Here is a 20,000-nt window from a genome sequence, read left to right as displayed (position 1 = left end):
ACAGCCTTCATAAAGTCGGCTGTACATAGGAATAAACATGGATGTGCATTCTGCCCTCAGTGACAGACAGGCCTCACCTACCAGGATGTGACAGCCTATCTGCTCTATCTGACATCTCCTCTGCTGCAACAAGCCAGCCGGAGTGAGTCACACTAGCACCGGAAGTACGGTGGTTGTACTTTCAGAATAAAAGCATAATACAGGGGCGTGCAGAACACTGTTGAACCGATATGGATTTTTGAAGGCCTGCTGATATGTTTCACCTGAAGCTGCTGACAGCCAATACTTTATGGCTATTTTCAGTATCTTAAAGTTTGACCATGTTCATGTCAAAATTGCATCATGTCAGCATGTGTTTCCCCTATAACTGTATTCTTAGCAGGGTAGAAAAGCTTCTGAAATAGCATTTAGGCTATTGAAACACTCCTTTGAAACCCCGAATGATAATAGTAATAATGATAAAACATATTAAAGCATACTCAATTATACAGTAAACACAGAATCAAACAATATAGGCTATGTCATTACAGCTGATATCAGTCCCATGTGTCAGCAAACTTATATTGGTCGACCTTGAGTACATTAAAAAAACATGGCATCAAAATACTCAGTGGAATCATTACATTAAATATGGAGTGAAACTGTAGCTGTAAAGTATTTCTTACAAAACACTGCAATACATAATGTTAATAATATCGATACATGGTTTTATTTTGAAAATTGTGACCGGAAGTCCCATTGTTTTCATTCTGGCTAGCCTGACGTTGGTCACATAAAGTAACCTAGCAGGGGAAAGCTCTAGTTAATTTGAAGAAAAACCAAAAGACACACACTGTATTTGTGCTGCTGGAGAATTAAAGACCCCGTCAACAACACTGTTGACGGGAATGAGACGTTATAACGCAGACGGCAGTGAATAAATGATAAGGCCGCACATAAACAATCCCAGACAATGTGATTTTACAAGACTACACCCCTCTCGCCTCCGGCTAAACTCCGTTTTTGTTTGACAGATTTCCAACGCTAATCAGACTTGCCTCCACCGTTTGAGAAACTACTGGCGAAAATGACACGCGAGAGACGTGATTTATGAACATTTCAGCGTGTCAGCCCGACTGAAGTTAGAAAGACTGTCAAGGGCAATAATATCTCACCATTAACTGGGAGCTATTGGCGTTGCTCTTCGACAGTATGGGCTAGAAATGATACTTACAGTGGGAAGATATTTTGTAGGCTATCTTTATAAATCTTGACCGCTTCTGTCCCGATTCACAGCGTAGCCTGACCTCACAGACGAGGCTTTCTGGTCACGCCAGGGCTGTTTGTTGAGAGGAAAGTAAACGGGAAATGTGTATGTTCCAATTTAAAATGTGTGGAATCTGTTAAGAAGGCAGCGCAGAATTCCATCTGGTCCCTTTCCAACCAGTGTCAAGCTAGCCCGAGCAAAATCTACTACTTCCGGTTACAACTTTCAAAATAAAACCCTCGCGGACCCTTATGCGTTACGACTTTTTATGAGTGATATAAGGTACCAAACTTAGGATAAAGTATGTATTTAGGGAAGAATCTGTAGTAAATGAAAATACTGCTTATATGTAAATGTCATTTTTCTTGTTCTGTACACTCCAATATCGACTAAGTGACATATTTGACGCTACAATTTAGAAGGCAAAGTCGCCTTACTTCCGCTAATAGTCTGGCTAACTCTGGCTAGCTTAACGCAGCTGTATATTTCCAGCCGAGGCTCAGGGACCCGTTCAAATACTTTTACAACAGGCCCTTCTTACCGCCTTCCCTCAGGCATAACCACATCTTATGCCATTCAAACATTTGTAAGCACGTAGTATCTCATTATGCTTAGATTAAACCTATGTGTCGAAATTTGTATATTACTTATTTCAGCGGGGGTTGGAACGAAAGAAGAAGAAAACGACGGACTAAAGGTTAAACTACATATTGGAACGGATCCCAGGCCAAATCATGGCTGTCTGAAAATGGAAAACGCTCATTGGAAGTTAGCTGTCACGTGGTTTAAATACGTTTCCGGATCAAAATATCAACAATGATTTCGGGCAAATTATCAATGATGATTTGTGTTTAATACCAGTAAATAAGTTATTAAAGAAAAGAAAAAAATAGAAAAATATAATTGAATATATTGAATATAATAATTGAAAAATACATAAGCAAACCTTTTCAAATATGACAGTCATGACAAAATCCCTTAAAGAGAAAACCATCTCTGACTTTATTAAAGCTGCTTTTCATATTACATACAATTCAGAATTACATATTTACACAAATATACACAGATATGTAGGCATATCTCCGGCTCATTATAATATCTTTATATCGACACAATACTCAGTAGATACAATAGGAAAATAAAGACAGTAGTTGCTGCAATGTGCTGCATAACATGAAACTAAAAAATACAAATAATTCAATAAGCTTTATTGTGTGACCGTGATCCGACGCCGACGATTTTAGTGCCCGCGTCAGCTTTCAGGAGGGGGGGCAGAAAATAAAACTCTCACAATATATAATAGTGCCTGGTAAAAAATATTTGCCTTTTTTTAACATGAGAGCTTCAGAACATGCCACAAATACTTGAGTGAGATCTTATTGGATGATACACAGAGAGACAAAGAGACTCACAGGAACCGGATGATTCTCTTCACAATATACATGATCTCCAGGTAAAGAGTGTGAAGTATAGGGGGGGGGGGACAGCTGTACAAATGTAACATGTATTGTTCACTCTGACAGGTTAACTCACATTGATCGACACGTAATGCCAGCCACAGTTTACACTCTGGTTCAGCTCACAGTTTGACACCAAAAAAAAAGGCCTGTAAACCATTTTCTTCCTCTTTCGGGAGAGGAATCTTTCAGGAGGAGGACGATAAATTAGATTTGACCCGAAATGCCTAACTCTCTACCTCGAGGAGTCCGGGAGACAGTAACAGTCCCAGGAGATATTGAGGAGTGCTGATCGTAGTTAGGATGGAATTTGATTTTCCACCACGCATCTTTGTTTTCATCCCAGGCCAACGGACAAACACTGTAAAACGTGTGTGTGTGTCTGTGGGGGGGGGGGGGGGGGGGGGTTAGTGCAACAGCAGATACTGTGATTGGTATTTTTGCTACTTAATATTAAGCTTACACATTCAACATTGAGGATGGAAGAAAGGAAGAGTTTGTTGTGGATGCGGTAGAAATCTAAAATATCTGTAGAAAACACAAGTGGGAAGAGGTGACATTCAGCATTCGGAGTAGCAGATTCACTCTGTGTGTGTGTGTGTGTGTATGTGTGTGTGTGTGTGCATTCACTCTGTTTGTGTGTGTAAAGGAGGGGGAGAGAGGAGTGTGTCACAGCAGCTTGTTTCCCAAAGTCTGCCTTTGCTGCGATGCATTGAGTACAGTATACAACGCAGTGCGGGTGGTGTCTATTTCCTGGATCTTTTACTTTGCATTCTCTATTGCCACACTGGAACTGCGGTATCAACCTGTATCAACACCCTCACTTCCACCAAGCAGAACAAACCAGGGGCTTTTAACTTTCTACTCCTCATCCATGCCATGTAGTTCACTTCAAAATAAGAGTCCCCCCCACCCACCCAAACCGCGATGATCCCTCGGCTACGTTGCGGTGTGGAATAAACAAGTGGCTGCTCCCAGGCGGGCGGTGTAAACATGTTGAGCAGGTCTGCTGGTAGAGAAGTGGCTATTGTCACATGCCTGAGTGGGGCTGGGAGCGCGGGGAGAGGACAAAGCCTGCTTTTGTTCCCGCAGCGCACACCGAAAACATAGGTGAGCAGGGTGGGTGGGCGCGGGTCGAAAAAAACGCCTCTATGTATAGAGATATCTAGATTTAAATGGGAGGCTGTTGCTGCTGGCGGACACCAGGGGTTCCCAAAGTGGGGTCCTGGGACCCTCAGAGGTCCTAGAATTTAACTAGAAATTAAGCCAGTTAGAGAATGTGTAAGAATGACTATTGTAATGCATAGGTTTCACTCATCACTATTAGCTGCCCATTACAATTTAGACAGTTGTGTAATTCAATAGTAAATCAACAACTAAAATCTTCCTATATGGATTCCTGGCACTAAATCATATCAAATGGGTGTAAATGGATGACTTTATGTTAGTTTGAGTGACATGAAAACTGTTTGAGAACCCCCGGTTTACACACACACACACGCACGCACGCACGCACGCACGCAAGAGTGCACACACACAGACACCTACTGTTCACCAGCAGGCATGCAGTCACACCCACATACCCACACAACCTCTTGGGCTTCCTGAGAGAGATAAGTCCAGAATGGATCAACTGAAAAAAACAAAAAAAAACAGAGGCTTGCTCGCCAATTCCCTGTTAAAGGAAGGCGGCTTGCTCCATTCCAAGCGGCTCCGCTGTCTGTGATGTGTGTGTGTGTGTGTGTGCGTGGTTGGAGGTGCGGGTTGTCGTGAGAATCTGACCGGCAGGTTGTGCTTGAGCTTACAGTGCGGGCTTCTGTCTAGATGCTGTTATGCTGCGTTCAGGTCATATGGGAAAAACAGTTGTGCCTGTTTAAAAGCACGTTTTTCATGTTTAACACACATCTATTTAGTGATGATACATTTGAGTTCACTTTTTACAGCAAATCAAACATTGGAATGTCGACCACAAACCAAAAATCCAGCAATTAGTTGTGTCCTGCTGTGGTGTTTTAAGAGATGTGACCACAAAATGACTTAAGTGATGAAAATCCTTGAAACGAATAACATCATTCCCTACACTTGACCAAAGGTATTTCATTGTTTCAATAGGAAGCTCACATCTCCCATCTTTCCCATAGGACCTGAACACAGCATTATGTCAGCATGCTTGAACAGGGAAAAGCCGACCGCAGCTTGACGCCGCTTTGTAAAGCGAATAAAGTCGGAGTCACCTGCATGCCGGGACTGTCCCACGGTGGGAACTCTATAGGATTTCCTGGAATCGCACCCATCCCCCCGTACGGGTGGTATGTACAAACAGGTTACAAGGCATACGGTAACATGCCCTGGACATTCGACCTGCTCTGTGATGCTCCAGCAGGCGCTCCAAGGGGGTTTGTGTTGCAGCAGGCTGCTAGATTTCACAGCGTCCGCTTGGCGTTTGACACCAAAGCCGAGACATCGTGTGAAATACCAGTCTGATATCTGTAGGATGTTTCACACAGGAATCTGTCGCTGTGCTGCAATGTAGCAGGGAGTGTATGTGTGTGTGTGTGTGTTGGGGGGGGGGGGGGGCACTAGGGTTTGACTGATACTGATATTTTTGTATTGTAGTAAGCTGCCAACAGCTGATATTTAGTGCTGATATTCTTCAAATCGGATTGCAAGATTTCAGTGCGATACTGAGAGACTGTTGTCCCAGTTCTAGCTATGTAAACAAAGCTCCAAACTTTGTTTACATAGTGATTTATTAGATTGAAGGCATTTTCTTCACTCACCGAGAGTGAGTTTGCGAAAGGAGTGAAAGGAAGTGATGCCTAAACACGGGTTTTATATCTATTTTGAGGAACTTTATTATTTTTTTCCTTACTTTTTCTTTTATTATTATTTGTGATGTTTGTCATTGGAATGAAACAGTAACTGTATTTTGAGTTAGGATGGATTTAAGAAAGCTATAAAAAAAATGTAAATATAGTTAAAATTACAGTTCGATTTTTGGATTTAAGTTGCCAATAGCTGATATTCAATATCTTTTTGGGCCAAAAAAAAAAACCTAAATTACAAGGATTCAGGGTTTCCCCCCAGAATTGTATTCTTGTCAGGGTGGAAAAGCCTCTGAAACAGCATTTAGGCAATCATGGGACACTAAAACTCTCTACTGAAACCCAGGATAATGAAATTCTTTCAGGGTTAGCAGCTCCTTAAGGCAGAGTGAGGCAGGTTTCACTGCAGGTTTTACAGGCTGACAGAGGAACCTCCCTTATATCAGAGGTGTACGACGCTGACTGGCCATTATCTGATGTTCAATAAAAGCCAAACCGATATATCAGTCTAACTAGTCTAGTACATACTGCCAAGAGGAAGTGGGTATAATACTGCTGAGGGGAGGGAAGCCATATTTCATGTGTGATTAGGCTGACAGGTGACTGTAAACACCCAGGAAAAGGTGGGTGTAGGTGACACTCTCAGCTAAAACACTGGTAACTTCTCCATATAACAGTTTTGGGTTGCATCAGGCGTTGAGCTTTAGGGGTTTCCTGGTCAGCGGTGTAATTACCCCCAGGTAATGGTTTTAGGTGGAGGGACGGGGCCAGGAGGTGAGCCCAGGTCAGGGTTTGATGTCGGAGAAGCTGGTGTAGGTCTCGCTGCAGCTGGAGGAGGTGCTGAGGTTCCCAGAGACGCTGCCATCTGCAGGACAAACACACACACAGCAGGAACGTCACAGGTCAGCTGATGGAAAATCACAGTTCCTGCATTGGAGGGCAAAGTCACCCTTTTTAAGGCTGGCATGACTCTTTATGATGTAAATTCATAGTATGCATCACACTGACTAGTTTCAAACTGATGCAAGTTAGATGGAGATAGGGTAGATAAAGTGGAAAATACATAAATGAATGCTTTTCTGAAAATATAATTGATTTTTTCTACCCTCCTTTTTATTTACCACAACATCACTGATTGTATGTTAGTGGTATGTGATCAAATGTTGAAAATAGGCATTCAATTACATGCTAATAAAATGTAATGATTTATAATAATTACATATGTAAAGAGAATATATCACACTACTGTGGAAAATAATATTTTTCACAGTAATAGCAATATTATATAACGTTTTTGTTCTTTTAAAAGTTATTTTTTAAATATTTGTAATTTTTCTCGTTGGAATAAAACAAACCTGTATTTTGAGTTATGATGACTTAATAAAAGTTTTAAGAAATATACACTTCTTTTCCCCATCTACAAGTGAAACGCTTCAAGAACATTGTTGGGCTTGTTAACCTAAAAAGCAACATATTACTATTTCTCATTACTCAAAAGTAATATTAACTTTATTATTACTCCTTGGGAAAAGTAATTCATTACACTACTCATATTACTTTTCAGTCACTCATCCTCTTTTACCTTCCGAATTTGGGATAACTCAATTTAAATGTCCAATATTCCAAGTATTGGGAATACTAAACTAGATGTAAACTGAGAGGACGGCAACTATTTATGAGGAAAATTCATCAGGAAATTGCAGTGTGACATAATTTTTGGATAATTCAGCTTCAATTAGATTTTTCTGGAAACAGTAATTTATTGCAACACGTTACCACCCAACAGTGTTCCAGAACATAAGTGAATATACATAACATTGATATGGTGCCTGGATGATGTGACCGACCTGAGCTGCTGAGGGACTGGGAGGACTTGGACTCGGAGATGAGGGTGAGGAGGTTTGCTGCTGCCACCCAGCCTTCCTTGCTGCTCCGGAGGTTCTTCACAAACCTGGACGGGATCAAGCAAACAGCAACGTTACCCCAAAACTTACTATTGATGATTATCTGGCCAGTATGATCAGAAATAATTAACACCTATTCAAAAATTCTTTTTAATTTTGTTTGTTGGAATTAAAACATAAAATTCCATGACTTTTTCATGACTTTGCTTTCATTATATGACTAAAATATGCTATCCCTTCCTGGTTTGTTAATGTTGTTTTTCTAAAGGGGCAAACCGGTTTCCACTACATTTGGGCTGAAAACCACAATTTAATGCAATGATGTGTGAGACAAGTTGTAAAATACATTCTGCTAGAGCCTAGAGACAGGAAGATGTTTACCACTGTCCGTCTTCTCCTTCTCTGATTAGCTGAACCATGTCTCCGCTCTTGACGGACAGCTCCTGAGGCCCCGCCTTCTCGCAGTCCGCCACCACTGTGTACTTCCCTGGAGCCTGGAGGGGTCAGAGGTCACCAGAATCAGTGTTCCAAGTTTGCCAGTTAGCTAACTTGCGCTCCGAAAAAAATGGTTGTAGAACTAAAACTACACTACACAAAAATATAAATTAGGGGGGTGATAAAACACATATCCAATAACGCTCCATCATCAGGCTCACCAGCTTCTTTCCCGCTTCGTCCTCGGGGTCGGAGTTCATGGGGTCCTCGCCGCTGGAGTACCCATCATGCTCTTCTGAGGCGTCCACCGAGAGGGACGCCTTGTTCCAACCTGGGGGAGGAGGTGAGAGGGGGAGAAAAGGGATAACAGAGGGGATGAGGGAAGAGAAAGGCAAGAGAATGGGAGGTGAAACGGATTGACAAAAGGGAGAGAGGAAAGGGAGAAGAGGAGGAAGAAGGAGAGGAAGGAGTGAGAGAATGGAAAGTGGGTGAGTGACTTGAGGAAGTGTGGAGCACTGGATGTCTATAGCACACACTCACATAGACCCGCTCTCCAAAGTGGCATTAAAATACATCCTGGGTGACTGGATTGTATTCAGATGCAGCTACATCCCATCTAGACATTATATACTGTAGATATGAGACGCATGTTAACACCAGGTGGAATGGGGGTCAAAGTCACACATGCTAAATCTCTCATGAAGAAGGAAACCAAAAGACCTATAGTGAAAACAGATTTGGGAGGGACTGTCTGACAAATGCATACATTTATGCACACGCACACACACACACACACACACACACACACACACACACACAAGAGAACAACCCAAACTCCTCCGAAATCCTAGAGAAGGTTGATTGTGAGAGTGGACAGATTTGAGAGTCTGAATGAACAAGAGCAGTAACTTCACACGACTATAAATCAAACCCAAAGGCCTCGTTCAGGTCAGAGACGGTGATTGGTCACAGTCGGTAAAACACATCAAGGAAGCAAATCAAAACCAACCTCAGGATTGAAAATCAGAGAGTACAGTGATCCGAATCATCCAGATCCATGTCAAGGTAACTGCCTGTACTCACTGCTGAAAAGTGTTTTTTGAAGAAGTGAGATTTCAATTTCAATTCATTCGAGATTGCCTACTGACTACTTTGTCTACTTATTCTCATTTCACCAAAGTCCGCCCCAAAGCACCCAACAGTATAAGTAGAGAGGATCACTGATTCAAGGTAGAGTAGATATCCTGCAAAACCATCTCAATTCATTTAGTCCATTATTGAGGCTTAAAATCTTATTTTTCTTATAGCAAGTGAAAAAAAATCTGAAATTGGGTTGAGACAACTCCACTTGTCTCCAACGCAAATCAGCTTGTTTAGAAAAATGTCTTGAATCAAGTGACATTACCTTGGTACTAGTGGAGCGATCTGCCTTTCAAGGTATTGTCACTTGTTTCAAGAAAAATTGAAAAAACTGCATTGGAAAGAAGTTATCTCAGATTTTTCCACATTTTAAGGAAAACAAGATTTTCCTAGACTAAATGATTTGTTAAGATGGATATTTTTGCAGTGCAGTATATAATACTACGCTTTACCTTGACCAACCCAAACCACAGCAAACAGCCACAGTGGCTGGTCCTCAGAGTGGCTCTGTACCTCGCCTCTTGCTCTGTAACAGACTAGAGGTACTCATCCATCTGACTCTGCTCAGAGTGACATGGGGAGCCGGCTCTAGACAGGGAGAGACAGCCAGCAAACCAGTGAGTCAACCGGTCCTTGAGTCAGTCAGCTGGTTAGCTAGTCGGTCAGTGGCACCAAATAATCGCACTGAAACACCGGAAAATGGGCTTCTCAAAACCCCATTTCACTCTGCCGGGGGAGAAAAGGTCAGTAAAGTAATCAGAAAATTGGTTGGTTAGTACTCAATCATTCATTCAGCCATTCATTCATCTCAATGAAAAAGAATAAAAATGAAATTGGACACAGTGCCTCTACAAGTTCAAAGTACAAAACTGTCACTCAATGATGATGCCATATCTGTGGATGAAGGTAAAAACTGTTGTCGTTCTAGACCTCACAGACCACAGGGACCACAACACTGAATCTGCACTCTACAACAGTTATACTTGATGAAACACATTTACACTGCATGTGCATGGTGGCCTGAAGATGGGATGGACAGTGGATTTTAGGTTTAGGTGAAGTCCAACAGTAACATATTTGAACTTATAAGGAATTATATAATATTATATAAGGGTCAGTGTTTATCCAGTCTATTCAACATTTCAATGGCTAGAGGTGGGATGTTAGGATGGAGGCTTTTTAAAGACCTACCCAACAGTTCAATGGGTTCCTATTTTCATTAGCCTAACCATTCATGGCCCATTAGTTCTCATTCTTTCCAAGTTTTGAAAAATAAATGAGAAATAAAAGCTGTGTCTGCAGTTAGGATAATTCATATGTCAATTGCACAAACATAGTGTTCTCTTTTAAACACATAAACTCTTATCACCTGCGGGTTCCAGAAAACAAAATTTAAATACTTTTTAAGGCCTTTAGATAATTGATTTTGCAAACTACCCTGTATGAGGACTATACATATTTTTCCCCACACACCTACAACACTGTAATGGTAAATGTGGGATGACAGGATGAACAGGGTGAAGAACAGCTTCTACTGGTGAACTGATGTCTGGTAAACCATTAAACCCGGTTTCATCCCTCCGCACGAGACACAACTAGATCTACCGCTGAAAACATACAACTACTAGACATATACTACACTGTAATGGGATGGGGGATGAACTGTCCGATGGGTTGGACTGTCTGTACGATATACCTTTGAACCCAAACAGCGTGGGGTCGCTCTTGACCAAGTGGCGTTTGGAGCCGTGCTCGTGGCTCAGGGCCGAGCCTGGCAGCGGGCGCAGAAAAAGCGAAAGAGAAGGACAAAGAAAGAGGGAAGTTGGGTGAGAAAGGAAAGAAGTGCAGAGAAGCAAGGATTAAAAGCAACAATCTGATTGAACGTCTAACGTTTGGGTAAACTTTTACCTCTTCTCTAGTCATCATAAGGCAAAAAAACTCAGAAAAACATGTATTTATGCTTTTCCCCCTTAAAATACTCTATCTTCAAATAGCTTACATCAGTTTGATACTGCTTACTATGGTGTGTATTATGAATTATCATATCATAAAGATTAATTTCATCCTATAAAAGATGTTAAACTCTATTCTGCAAAATAAAAAGGTGGGTAAAGGTGAGTTTAAGTGGGTTTATCCTCTACTACACCCCTAGTCTAACCTGCTATTCTTATTTTCCAGACTATTTTTAGGTGTCTTTTTTTACAAGACACCAAAACAATTTAACTACAAAGACAGTCAGACTGCTTGGCTAAGGTCTTGAACTCCAAGGCCTTTGGGGAATTTGCGGCCAATGCAATCACTGGACAATGAATGGAAGAGAGTACTACATGTGTTAACTGATGTGAGGAACTCTTTCTCTAGTGATGTACCTGGTGGGCAGACCATGACCAGAGGCAATGTTAGACTTTTACCACCAGGGGGCAGAGTGTCTGCAAGATAGAAACAGGGATCAGTTCGCCTTGCATTGGGCTTTGAAGTAGGGTTAGACAGATTTGTTGATTTGCAGATATATTGGACGATTTATTAAAAATCAGATATGGTCCAGCCTCTGATATGATGCAGTTTGTTTGATTACATATTTATGAATTAACTGATCAATACTACAGTGGTTGTCCATGGGAAGACTTTACCCAGAATTGATTCTAATGCAAAATATTGATTTGATTCCACATAAGTATGAATGAATGCTATTATTATTATTAGTAGTAGTAGTATTTTATCCCATGATTTGTGTCCCACTAAATGTTTTTTCAGAGGTTTTTCCACCCTACCAAGAATAACATTCTGGGTGAAAGACTGAATATTTGTAATTTTTTGGCATAAAAATGGCCAGATTTACAGGTTTTGGATATAGGCACAAAATATTTGGTTTTGTCCTATCAGTCGAACCCCATTTCTAAGTGTCAAGATAATTGAGACTCCCACTGTATATGCATTTTCTTAACAATATAAATAAAAAATAATCTGATGAGCGCTACGACTACAGCACTGTGAGCCTATTCTAAGAAACTCCTCCAGCCTGCTACTGTTACCTTTCTGACTCTTGAGATTGCTGAAGCCCTGCAACGTAAAACGCTTTTTAGCCACTGAGGACCTGTCAGTGGTCGGACTGGTCACCGGTTCATCTGGAGGCAATGGTTTGAAATGGAGAGAAGACAGGAGGGAATAGAGACAGAGAGACGGAAAGGCAAAGGGGTCGAGGCGTCATGAAAAGGAAGGAGATGAAGAAAAGGAGAGTTGAGATTAGCAGGAGAAACAGGCAAAGCAAGCGGAGTAAATGTTGACACACTCCACTTTAAAACCTTTGATGTTTTGTGAATTCGGGGTTTTCATCAAGAGTTTTAAGTTGGTGAAATCCAAGGTACAGTCCATTGAAGGTGTTGGTAGAGGCTTAGATAAAATATTTGAGCATTACTACCTTTGTTAACTGATAAACTTGCTTAAGGGGTTGAGGTTAGGGTCAGGGTTCAGCTCTGATCAACCAATCACCTTTGTGTTTCGGCGAGGAAGAGAAGTTGGGGTCAGAGGTCGGGCTCGGCTCCGACTTCTTCTCCTCTTGCTTCTTCTGGTTCTTCTGACTGTTGCTACGAAAGGGACTGGAAACGAGAAGAAGAAGAAGAAGAAGAAGAAGAAGAAGAAGAAGAAGAAAGAGGAAAGAGAAGCAAAGAAAGATGAGAAGCAAAAAACTGATTTGTGGTCATGAGTGTGTTTGTGTGTATGTGTGTGTGTGGATATTGGCTTTTGATTGATTACATATTTATTGTAGACTTGAGTATACATGTATATGTTATTTCAGAGACTTTTCCACCCTGACAAGGATACAATTCTGGGGGAAAGATTGACTACTTGGAATTTTTGGGATTTATTTTGAAAATCAAACTAGTCAAATCTAAAGATATTGAATATGGGCACAAAGTATTAGTTAACAGCAACTTAAATCCAAAAAATATCAGTATTGGCTGTAAAAAAAACTAAGCAAATTGACCAATAACTGACTAATCATAAGGAATTTGAGTAATGAAAATGGTCAAATTTAAAAATATTGGTTGTTTACCAACACAAAATATCAACTATCGGCAGTTTCAATCCAAAAATATCAGTCAAACCCTAATGTGTATTTGTGTGTGTGTTTGGCTATGCATCTGTGTGTGTGTGTGTGTGTGTGTGTGTGTGTGTGTGTGTGTGTGTGTGTGTGTGTGTGTGTGGACTGTATGCAGGCCTATGACACCAACCTGAGGCAGATGGAGGAATTGTTGCTGGTGGGACTAGGGGAAACAGAGTCTGAGCTCTTCTGTTGACTGGCTTCTAAAACACACACAAACAGTTAGAAACACAGAGAGCGTACGGGTGTGTGTGTGTGTGTGTGTGTGTGTGTGTGTGTGTGTGTGTGTGTGTGTTGGCTTCTGAGTGTGTATGTCTGTCTGTTCAGTCACAGAGAGAAAGGAGGAAAAACAGACACAAATAAGTAAGTGAAGTGTGTGTGTGTGTGTGTGTGTGTGTGTGTGTGTGTATTTGGTACCTCTGCAGGCTTTGAGCTGCTCTGTTAGAACTTTGCGGATCTCATTGACCCATGCTGATTTAATCTCTGGCGTTGGAGCCTAGACAAGACAATAACAACAACAATGTATCCACAACATAATGACAGTCATTGAGACAATTATGCCGTCTGCTCTCGGTTTCCTAGAACCTTACTGAGATCATTTTGCTGCTGAGAACATTCTGTGAAACAGCCTAGAAAATATTGATTGAAAGGCCTTCTGCTTGGAAACTACGTCTGTGACCTCTTACCAGTCTGAACATCATTAAATTCTATTCAACATAATAAATACATGAATGCAGCTTAGTATGTTCTCCTGGACGGTCACAACCTCTTATCAATTAGAATTTATCCATAACACGAGAGAGAGAGAGAGAGAGAGAGAGAGAGAGAGAGAGAGAGAGAGAGAGAGAGAGAGAGAGAGAAGCTTGAAAGCTAAATAATGAGAGCTGATGAAAGGCTATGAGCTTGATTCTAACCTACAATATAGAAAATGCATGGTAGAATATTCCCACTAAGCAGTCCAGCTTACCTGAACAATGAAAACCTCTTCTCTGGAGTTGCACCAGATCTCAAACTTCTTGTTGTCTCCTTTAGCGTTCTCTGTAAAGCCCACCGCACTCATCTGAGAGACAGGAGGGAAGAGGAGAGAGAGTGTAAACACTCCTTCAAAGCTTGCATTTATCTATTTATATGGTCAGACCCTGTATCAGTGCAGAATAGATATAGTTACTACCACTGAATAATCCAGTTTTCCACACAGGTCTATTCTTATACAGTAGAGAATGAGTGGAAAAATAGGAAGAGATGGAGGCAGACAGACTTTATATTTCCATTATGATTTACAACAGGCATTAATAGTTAGTTGAGACAGTGAAACCTTTTGTTTATGCTTGATTTGATTGAACTTTCAAAGCCCTGTGTGTCATGCATGCCATTATGCGCACCGTTCCTATTCTTGCAATAATTAGCCTAATATCTCATGAAAGGCATAGCAGAATTAAGTATTCTTTTGCCAAATAAAGCCAGGATTTTCATTCATTTAGTTTAGGCTATGGAAATCCTACTCCACAATAAGTTTTAAGTCGTAAATGCGGGGCCCATGAAAGGCAACGTGTAAAAAAAAATAATAAAAAAAATAAAAGTGAGTTTATCTCGTACATACAACATAGTATCATACGTACAAAATAAGATGCAAAAACCGCAAACTTCCCCCCCCCCCCCCCCCCCCCCCCTCTCTGGGCTTCCGTAGATATGAATTGGGATAGAATTGAATTCTAGTCAGGGTGGAAAAGCCTCTGAAACAGCATTTAGACCATCATGGGACACTAAAACTCTCCACTGAAACCAATATTATTCAACCAGTGTATTGATTAATTCTACAACAAATCAAATAAACTCCATCATATCCATCATATCTGACAGACAACATTGACTGGCTCACATCTAATATTAAATAAAAGACCAATATTGGCCCCACATAGCGATCTAACTCTACTCTCTACCATTTTGATTAATTTCCCTCCCCCTCCCTGAACTCACGCTGAGGGAGTGTTTGAAGCTGTAGGACGGGGCTTTCTCGTAGCCCTCCCCGTTCTCCTCTCTCCTCTTGCAGAAGAGCAGGGCCTTCTCGTGCAGGAACAGGTGCCTCTGCATGGGCTTGAAGCGGGCCAAGTCCTTCACCTTGGCGTGGCCTTTCTTGTGCTCCGTCCACACGCTGAAGGAGCCCTGCATCAGCAGGCGGCCCAGCTCCGACAGGTTGCCCTGACAAAGAGATAGACAGGGATTTAGGGTTAGAGTTAGAGTTCGATATGTAGTAGGAATGTCTGTCAGAATTAAACAACTTCACTTCTCTGACCTCGTATCCTGTGATGGCGATGAGGTGCATGGAGTCATTAACGGCCTTCAGGATCCCCAAGATGGAGGAGAGCGCCTTCTGTAGGTCATCACAGCCATCGCAGCCCCTGCTGTACTTCAATAACTCCTGGGAAGACACAGCACATAGAGGAGAGTAAGCTCTCTCTCTTTCTCTTTCTCACACATACACACACACACACACACACACACACACACACCTCACCTTGAGTAGTAGCTGGTACTTGGTGATTCTCTGGACAGGTTTAAGGAGGTAGGAGTCCAAGCCAAGTTTATGTTCCAGCTTCTTCTGGCACTCCTGATACACACCAACACAAACCCGTAAGGGCACTGACAGTTCACTATTGGCACTGCAAGCTAGACTAAAAGAAAAAGGTGCTGGTTCTACCTCAGCCTCAAGCAATACAACTAGTTGGTTGATGATTGAATATACAAATTCAACTATGATTATTTTAATTCAAACCACAGTTGCTGGTGTACACTCTGGTCAGCAGTTCAATGAAACAAAGCTCGATTCAAACAGGCGGCCTGAGGTATATGAGAGGCTACGGGTGAGGGGTTAAAGGTCAAAGGTCAAAGGTAAGAGGCTGACCTGGAAGAAGGCACAGTCGGAGCACTGTCTCCACAGGCTCTCAGAGCGAGGTTTATTCTGGCAGTACGCCTCGTAGATCTGCAGGTCGTTCATCTACAGAGATGAAAAAAATATGCATCAACAAATCAGTTCATTAACAACCGCAGCTAGTTCTGGAAGCAGGCTTTGGTAGTTTGCTGGTGATGTCGGAGCAGAGTAGGGTTAGAAAGAGAAGGGTTAGAAATCTATTTGAAGAATTCCCTAATATTCCCTGACTTAGAATTTATCAAATTCCCTGACTGCGTGGAATTCACCTCTCAAAACTCAATGATATTCCAGAAACCTCAAGACCAGTGGATTTAACCATTGGCAGAAAGAAATCAATAACAGGCCAGTATATGGATGGATGGATGAATAAATGAGTGAATTAATAAATGAACAAACTAACAGCATCTGTCAAACTTGCTGTGGTACTTTGAGGGTCCATACATCACAAAACGCATTCCTTATTCAGCAGCCATGTTAGTTTAAAGGGACAATCAGAACATGACATACAACAAGTCAGATTTGAGCCCAACTGTATGAAGTATGGGTGTGGTTCTGTAGCTCAATGGGTGAAGCGTGGCACTAAAACCATAAAAGACAGGGTTTCAATACTCATGCTAAAAATGTAGGCAGTCATGGTACTGTAGGACTCTTTGGTTAGCAGTAGATCTATAAGGGACCATCCCAAAAATGCTCCAGGTTCAAATCCCTGCAATAGCTGATGTGCACTGTCAAAATGTCCTTGAGCAACAGCATTCAGCCCTTTTCCATCGATGTCAATAAAGCTCAGTTTGAACTGAAGTGACTAGACTGCTGCCAGCAGGGAAGTGCTTACCCTCTCTAAGAAGCAGCGGCCCACCAGTTCAGGGCAGTCAGTGTACGCTTCCAGTTCCTTTAGAAACGTCCTGGAGACAGACAGCACACAGAAATGTTTAGATGATGGAAATAAAAGGAAGAGATCCATGTGTGTCAGAGGAAGCTTACCTCTTGTGAAACTGGTAGATTTCGGGCATGTTGCCAAACAGCACTTCTTTCTTGCTGAGCAGGGTGCTGGGGATGAGATGAGCCATGGCTGGGTTGTCCATCTCTGCCGCATAGCCCTGGGGTTTAATGTTACATACAATATTACATACAGCAGACCAGGAGTTCTCCAACATTTTCATGTCACGGATACTCAAACAGACACACAGATTTAGTCCCAAGGACCCATATGGGAAGATTTTTCTTGTTGATTTAGTGTTGAATTGTAGAACTGTCTACACTGTATGTGGGGAGATAATAGTGGTGAGAGCGATGGGGTGTATTGTGGTGAATCATAGAATTACTATTCTGTGATAAGAAGAATCACTCTTACACTGTAGATTCTCTAATTGGGATAATTTCTAGAGAATTAAAGCTGCACTAAGCAAGATTTTTAGGTAAAAATACACCTGTCCTATCAGTGGCTTTGCAACACAATATACTTGTTGTTAACATGGCAAACAGAATCTGATTTGTGCACTAGCAAACATATCTAGAACAAGCTAGTGTTAGCATGTTCACATTAACATCAGTGTCTTTGCTGGCAAGTTAGCTAGCTAACAGTTTGTTAAGGTTAACTGAGCTGACTCTTCTCAAGCTACAACTCAGAGTGTTTTGGAGAAGAGACTAGAGCTAAAGAAAAGACAGTTTACTGTGTCACAGTAACCTAAATCCGGAAGTAAATCTACCTTGTCAGACTATTCACTTTTACTTAACATTAACATTACTGAATAGACCTACAGCCACACAACAACAAGCTTTTTCAGCTGGGTTAGCTGTCTAGCCCAGCTGCTAGCTTTTTTTTAGCCTGGATGTTAAATATTTTGCCAATAGCCTAATACTCCAATGGACCTCCATGATACCGCCAGCTGTGGTACTAGGAGATTTGTAATGTTGCCATCTGGGGCCGCCAACGTGCAAAATTGCCTAGTGCAGCTTTAAATTATAGTGGAATGAAACTATTCCTCGTTTTGCTGGGGGCTTCCTGGAACCTCCTTTGGGAGTCCCTGGACTCCACTTTGACAACCACTGGGACAGATTATTAAATGGGTGAATGATGTTAACTACTTCTTAACACAATCCCTCAGTGTTTCCACCCATCGCTGGGCCACACTGTGTAGAGGAGCGCCCCCAATCTAAACTGTCACTGTTGGTTTCATTGTAGAGCTAATGTCATATGGTCTAAATACTGACAAAACCATTTCCACTAAACCAAAAGTGTGTGTGGGTAAAACTGTTATCTATATAGCACTTTTCATAGTGCTTGGAGATGAGTTTGTTTGGGCTGGAGTACAAGAGTAGGTCATTTTTTATGTGTAATTTTGACATTTGACAATTTAGAATGAGGTTGAATGAGGTTACATGTGGTTCTTGGGGTAATGAAACTCACTACTCTTCCTATGTCTGGCAACTGGGATAAATACAGTTAAGACTGACTTGATTTGATTTTAACCGATTAGTAATGACACTCACCTCCAGCACACACAGTAGCTCCTCCACGTACGCTCTCTCTGTCTCCAGCAGCTCATTCATCACGTGCCTGGAACACACACACACACACACACACACACACACACACACACACACACACACACACACACACACACACACACACACACACACACACACAAGCTCATTAAGGAAACTGAGGGGTGTGAACTTATAGCTTATCAAACACTCCTATTTACAATTTTACATACATACATTTTATGCACACATTTTCCAGGTAGAAAACATTGAAAAGATGCCATTTAATATTTTTTATACCTTAACACTGATATTGACAATGAAAACTGCCATATTTCAGTGTCAATTTCCGTTAATTGCTTTCTTATCTATGGCTCTGGGCATGACCATTGACCCCTTACCGTCGGAGGACCGCCAGGTTTTCTTCTTCTTCCGAGAGAGAAGCATGTCTGGTGCTGCCGTTGTGTAAGGGAGACTCCACCTGGACACACACACATACAAACACACACTCACTTTGTTACAGCCATACACCTCTTAATTCTGGGGGAATAACTATCTATAAATGATTTTGTATATAGCGACCATCAATCACTGGAGTTATAAGTAAATCAAATCGTTAAACAACTTCATATATATTTTTAAAAACTGCTTCATAATGTTTATTGTATTTGATAACACTTATTCACTCAATCATTTTCCTGCATTTACCTTTTTGCAGAGTCCATTCAACACATTATCCTCAGAGTACCTCCTCTCTTTTCTCCTTTGATCTGAAGGGCAGAAGAAGAAATTTTGTTTTTATTTAACTTTGTCCTTCTTACTCTCCATCCATCCTTCTCTCTCTTTCCCTCTATCCATGCATCTTCTTACCAAGACCACCACTATCAGCAGTGATTTGATCTCAAGTCTTGCTACTACAGGTACTGTATATGCTGCTCTCTTCTTTTTATCTATCTATCCGTCCATGCTCACCAGGAGAGGAGAGCGGGGACTTGACCTCGGGTCTTGGTGCTACTGGTTGGACTGGCCTGGTCTGTTTGGCGGCGAGTTTCTTCAGGCTGACCCGTCTCTTCTCGAACATCTCCTGGACCGAGCCCTGCTTCTGGAAAACTCTCTCCACCTGGTCCTGATGGAAGATCAAACACAACCGGTGATGCAGTGGTAAATAAAAAGGAGGGTAAACTATGACCTCAGCAGTCATCATAGGGCATCAGGAGGTGTTTTTTCCCTTCCCACTGACCCTGAGCTGATTGGTGAGCGCCGCCTCGTACTGGCAGCAGATGGCGCTGCGGTCGGCGAGGGTGTGCAGCGGCGCCGTGTCCAGGTACCGCTCCAGTTCCTGCAGAGCCGCCTCGGCTCCGTCCTGAGACTGACAGCGGTCTACCGGCTGGCAGGCCAGCAGGTAGATGCCCTCCTCACACCACCGCGACGCCTGGGGACAGCAAGTTTAGGTCATGGGTTTGAGGATGTCGATTCAC

At 41.9% G+C, this 20,000-nt stretch overlaps 2 protein-coding genes across 2 annotated transcripts in view; both read right to left on the bottom strand.

The window, feature by feature from the left end:
- cab39l (calcium binding protein 39-like) overlaps nucleotides 1–1,424 on the bottom strand; it is a 20,411-nt gene extending 18,987 nt beyond the window's left edge. The window contains exon 1 of the mRNA XM_071913943.2: nucleotides 1,214–1,424. The gene's annotated coding sequence lies outside the window, so the exon portion shown is untranslated. The remainder of the gene's footprint in view (nucleotides 1–1,213) is intronic.
- A 2,997-nt stretch (nucleotides 1,425–4,421) lies between these two features.
- Nucleotides 4,422–20,000, bottom strand: part of mcf2la (mcf.2 cell line derived transforming sequence-like a) — a 68,852-nt gene continuing 53,273 nt past the window's right edge. The window contains exons 12-34 of the mRNA XM_078290997.1: nucleotides 19,763–19,954; nucleotides 19,495–19,648; nucleotides 19,231–19,292; nucleotides 18,924–19,003; nucleotides 18,529–18,595; nucleotides 17,020–17,135; nucleotides 16,871–16,940; nucleotides 16,012–16,104; nucleotides 15,625–15,717; nucleotides 15,403–15,528; nucleotides 15,087–15,308; nucleotides 14,077–14,169; nucleotides 13,527–13,605; nucleotides 13,240–13,312; nucleotides 12,497–12,603; nucleotides 12,040–12,132; nucleotides 11,377–11,436; nucleotides 10,704–10,778; nucleotides 9,521–9,595; nucleotides 8,089–8,198; nucleotides 7,814–7,926; nucleotides 7,376–7,479; nucleotides 4,422–6,393 (exon numbers count right to left, since the gene is read on the bottom strand). Coding sequence (XP_078147123.1) covers nucleotides 6,314–6,393; nucleotides 7,376–7,479; nucleotides 7,814–7,926; nucleotides 8,089–8,198; nucleotides 9,521–9,595; nucleotides 10,704–10,778; nucleotides 11,377–11,436; nucleotides 12,040–12,132; nucleotides 12,497–12,603; nucleotides 13,240–13,312; nucleotides 13,527–13,605; nucleotides 14,077–14,169; nucleotides 15,087–15,308; nucleotides 15,403–15,528; nucleotides 15,625–15,717; nucleotides 16,012–16,104; nucleotides 16,871–16,940; nucleotides 17,020–17,135; nucleotides 18,529–18,595; nucleotides 18,924–19,003; nucleotides 19,231–19,292; nucleotides 19,495–19,648; nucleotides 19,763–19,954 — 2,337 coding nt within the window. The 3' untranslated portion in view covers nucleotides 4,422–6,313. The remainder of the gene's footprint in view (nucleotides 6,394–7,375; nucleotides 7,480–7,813; nucleotides 7,927–8,088; nucleotides 8,199–9,520; nucleotides 9,596–10,703; nucleotides 10,779–11,376; nucleotides 11,437–12,039; nucleotides 12,133–12,496; nucleotides 12,604–13,239; nucleotides 13,313–13,526; nucleotides 13,606–14,076; nucleotides 14,170–15,086; nucleotides 15,309–15,402; nucleotides 15,529–15,624; nucleotides 15,718–16,011; nucleotides 16,105–16,870; nucleotides 16,941–17,019; nucleotides 17,136–18,528; nucleotides 18,596–18,923; nucleotides 19,004–19,230; nucleotides 19,293–19,494; nucleotides 19,649–19,762; nucleotides 19,955–20,000) is intronic.

Source organism: Centroberyx gerrardi, chromosome 21 (assembly GCF_048128805.1).
Source record: "Centroberyx gerrardi isolate f3 chromosome 21, fCenGer3.hap1.cur.20231027, whole genome shotgun sequence".
Classification (NCBI taxonomy): domain Eukaryota; kingdom Metazoa; phylum Chordata; class Actinopteri; order Beryciformes; family Berycidae; genus Centroberyx; species Centroberyx gerrardi.
Note: the sequence above shows the minus strand (reverse complement) of the source record. Positions and strands in the feature narration are given on the sequence as shown.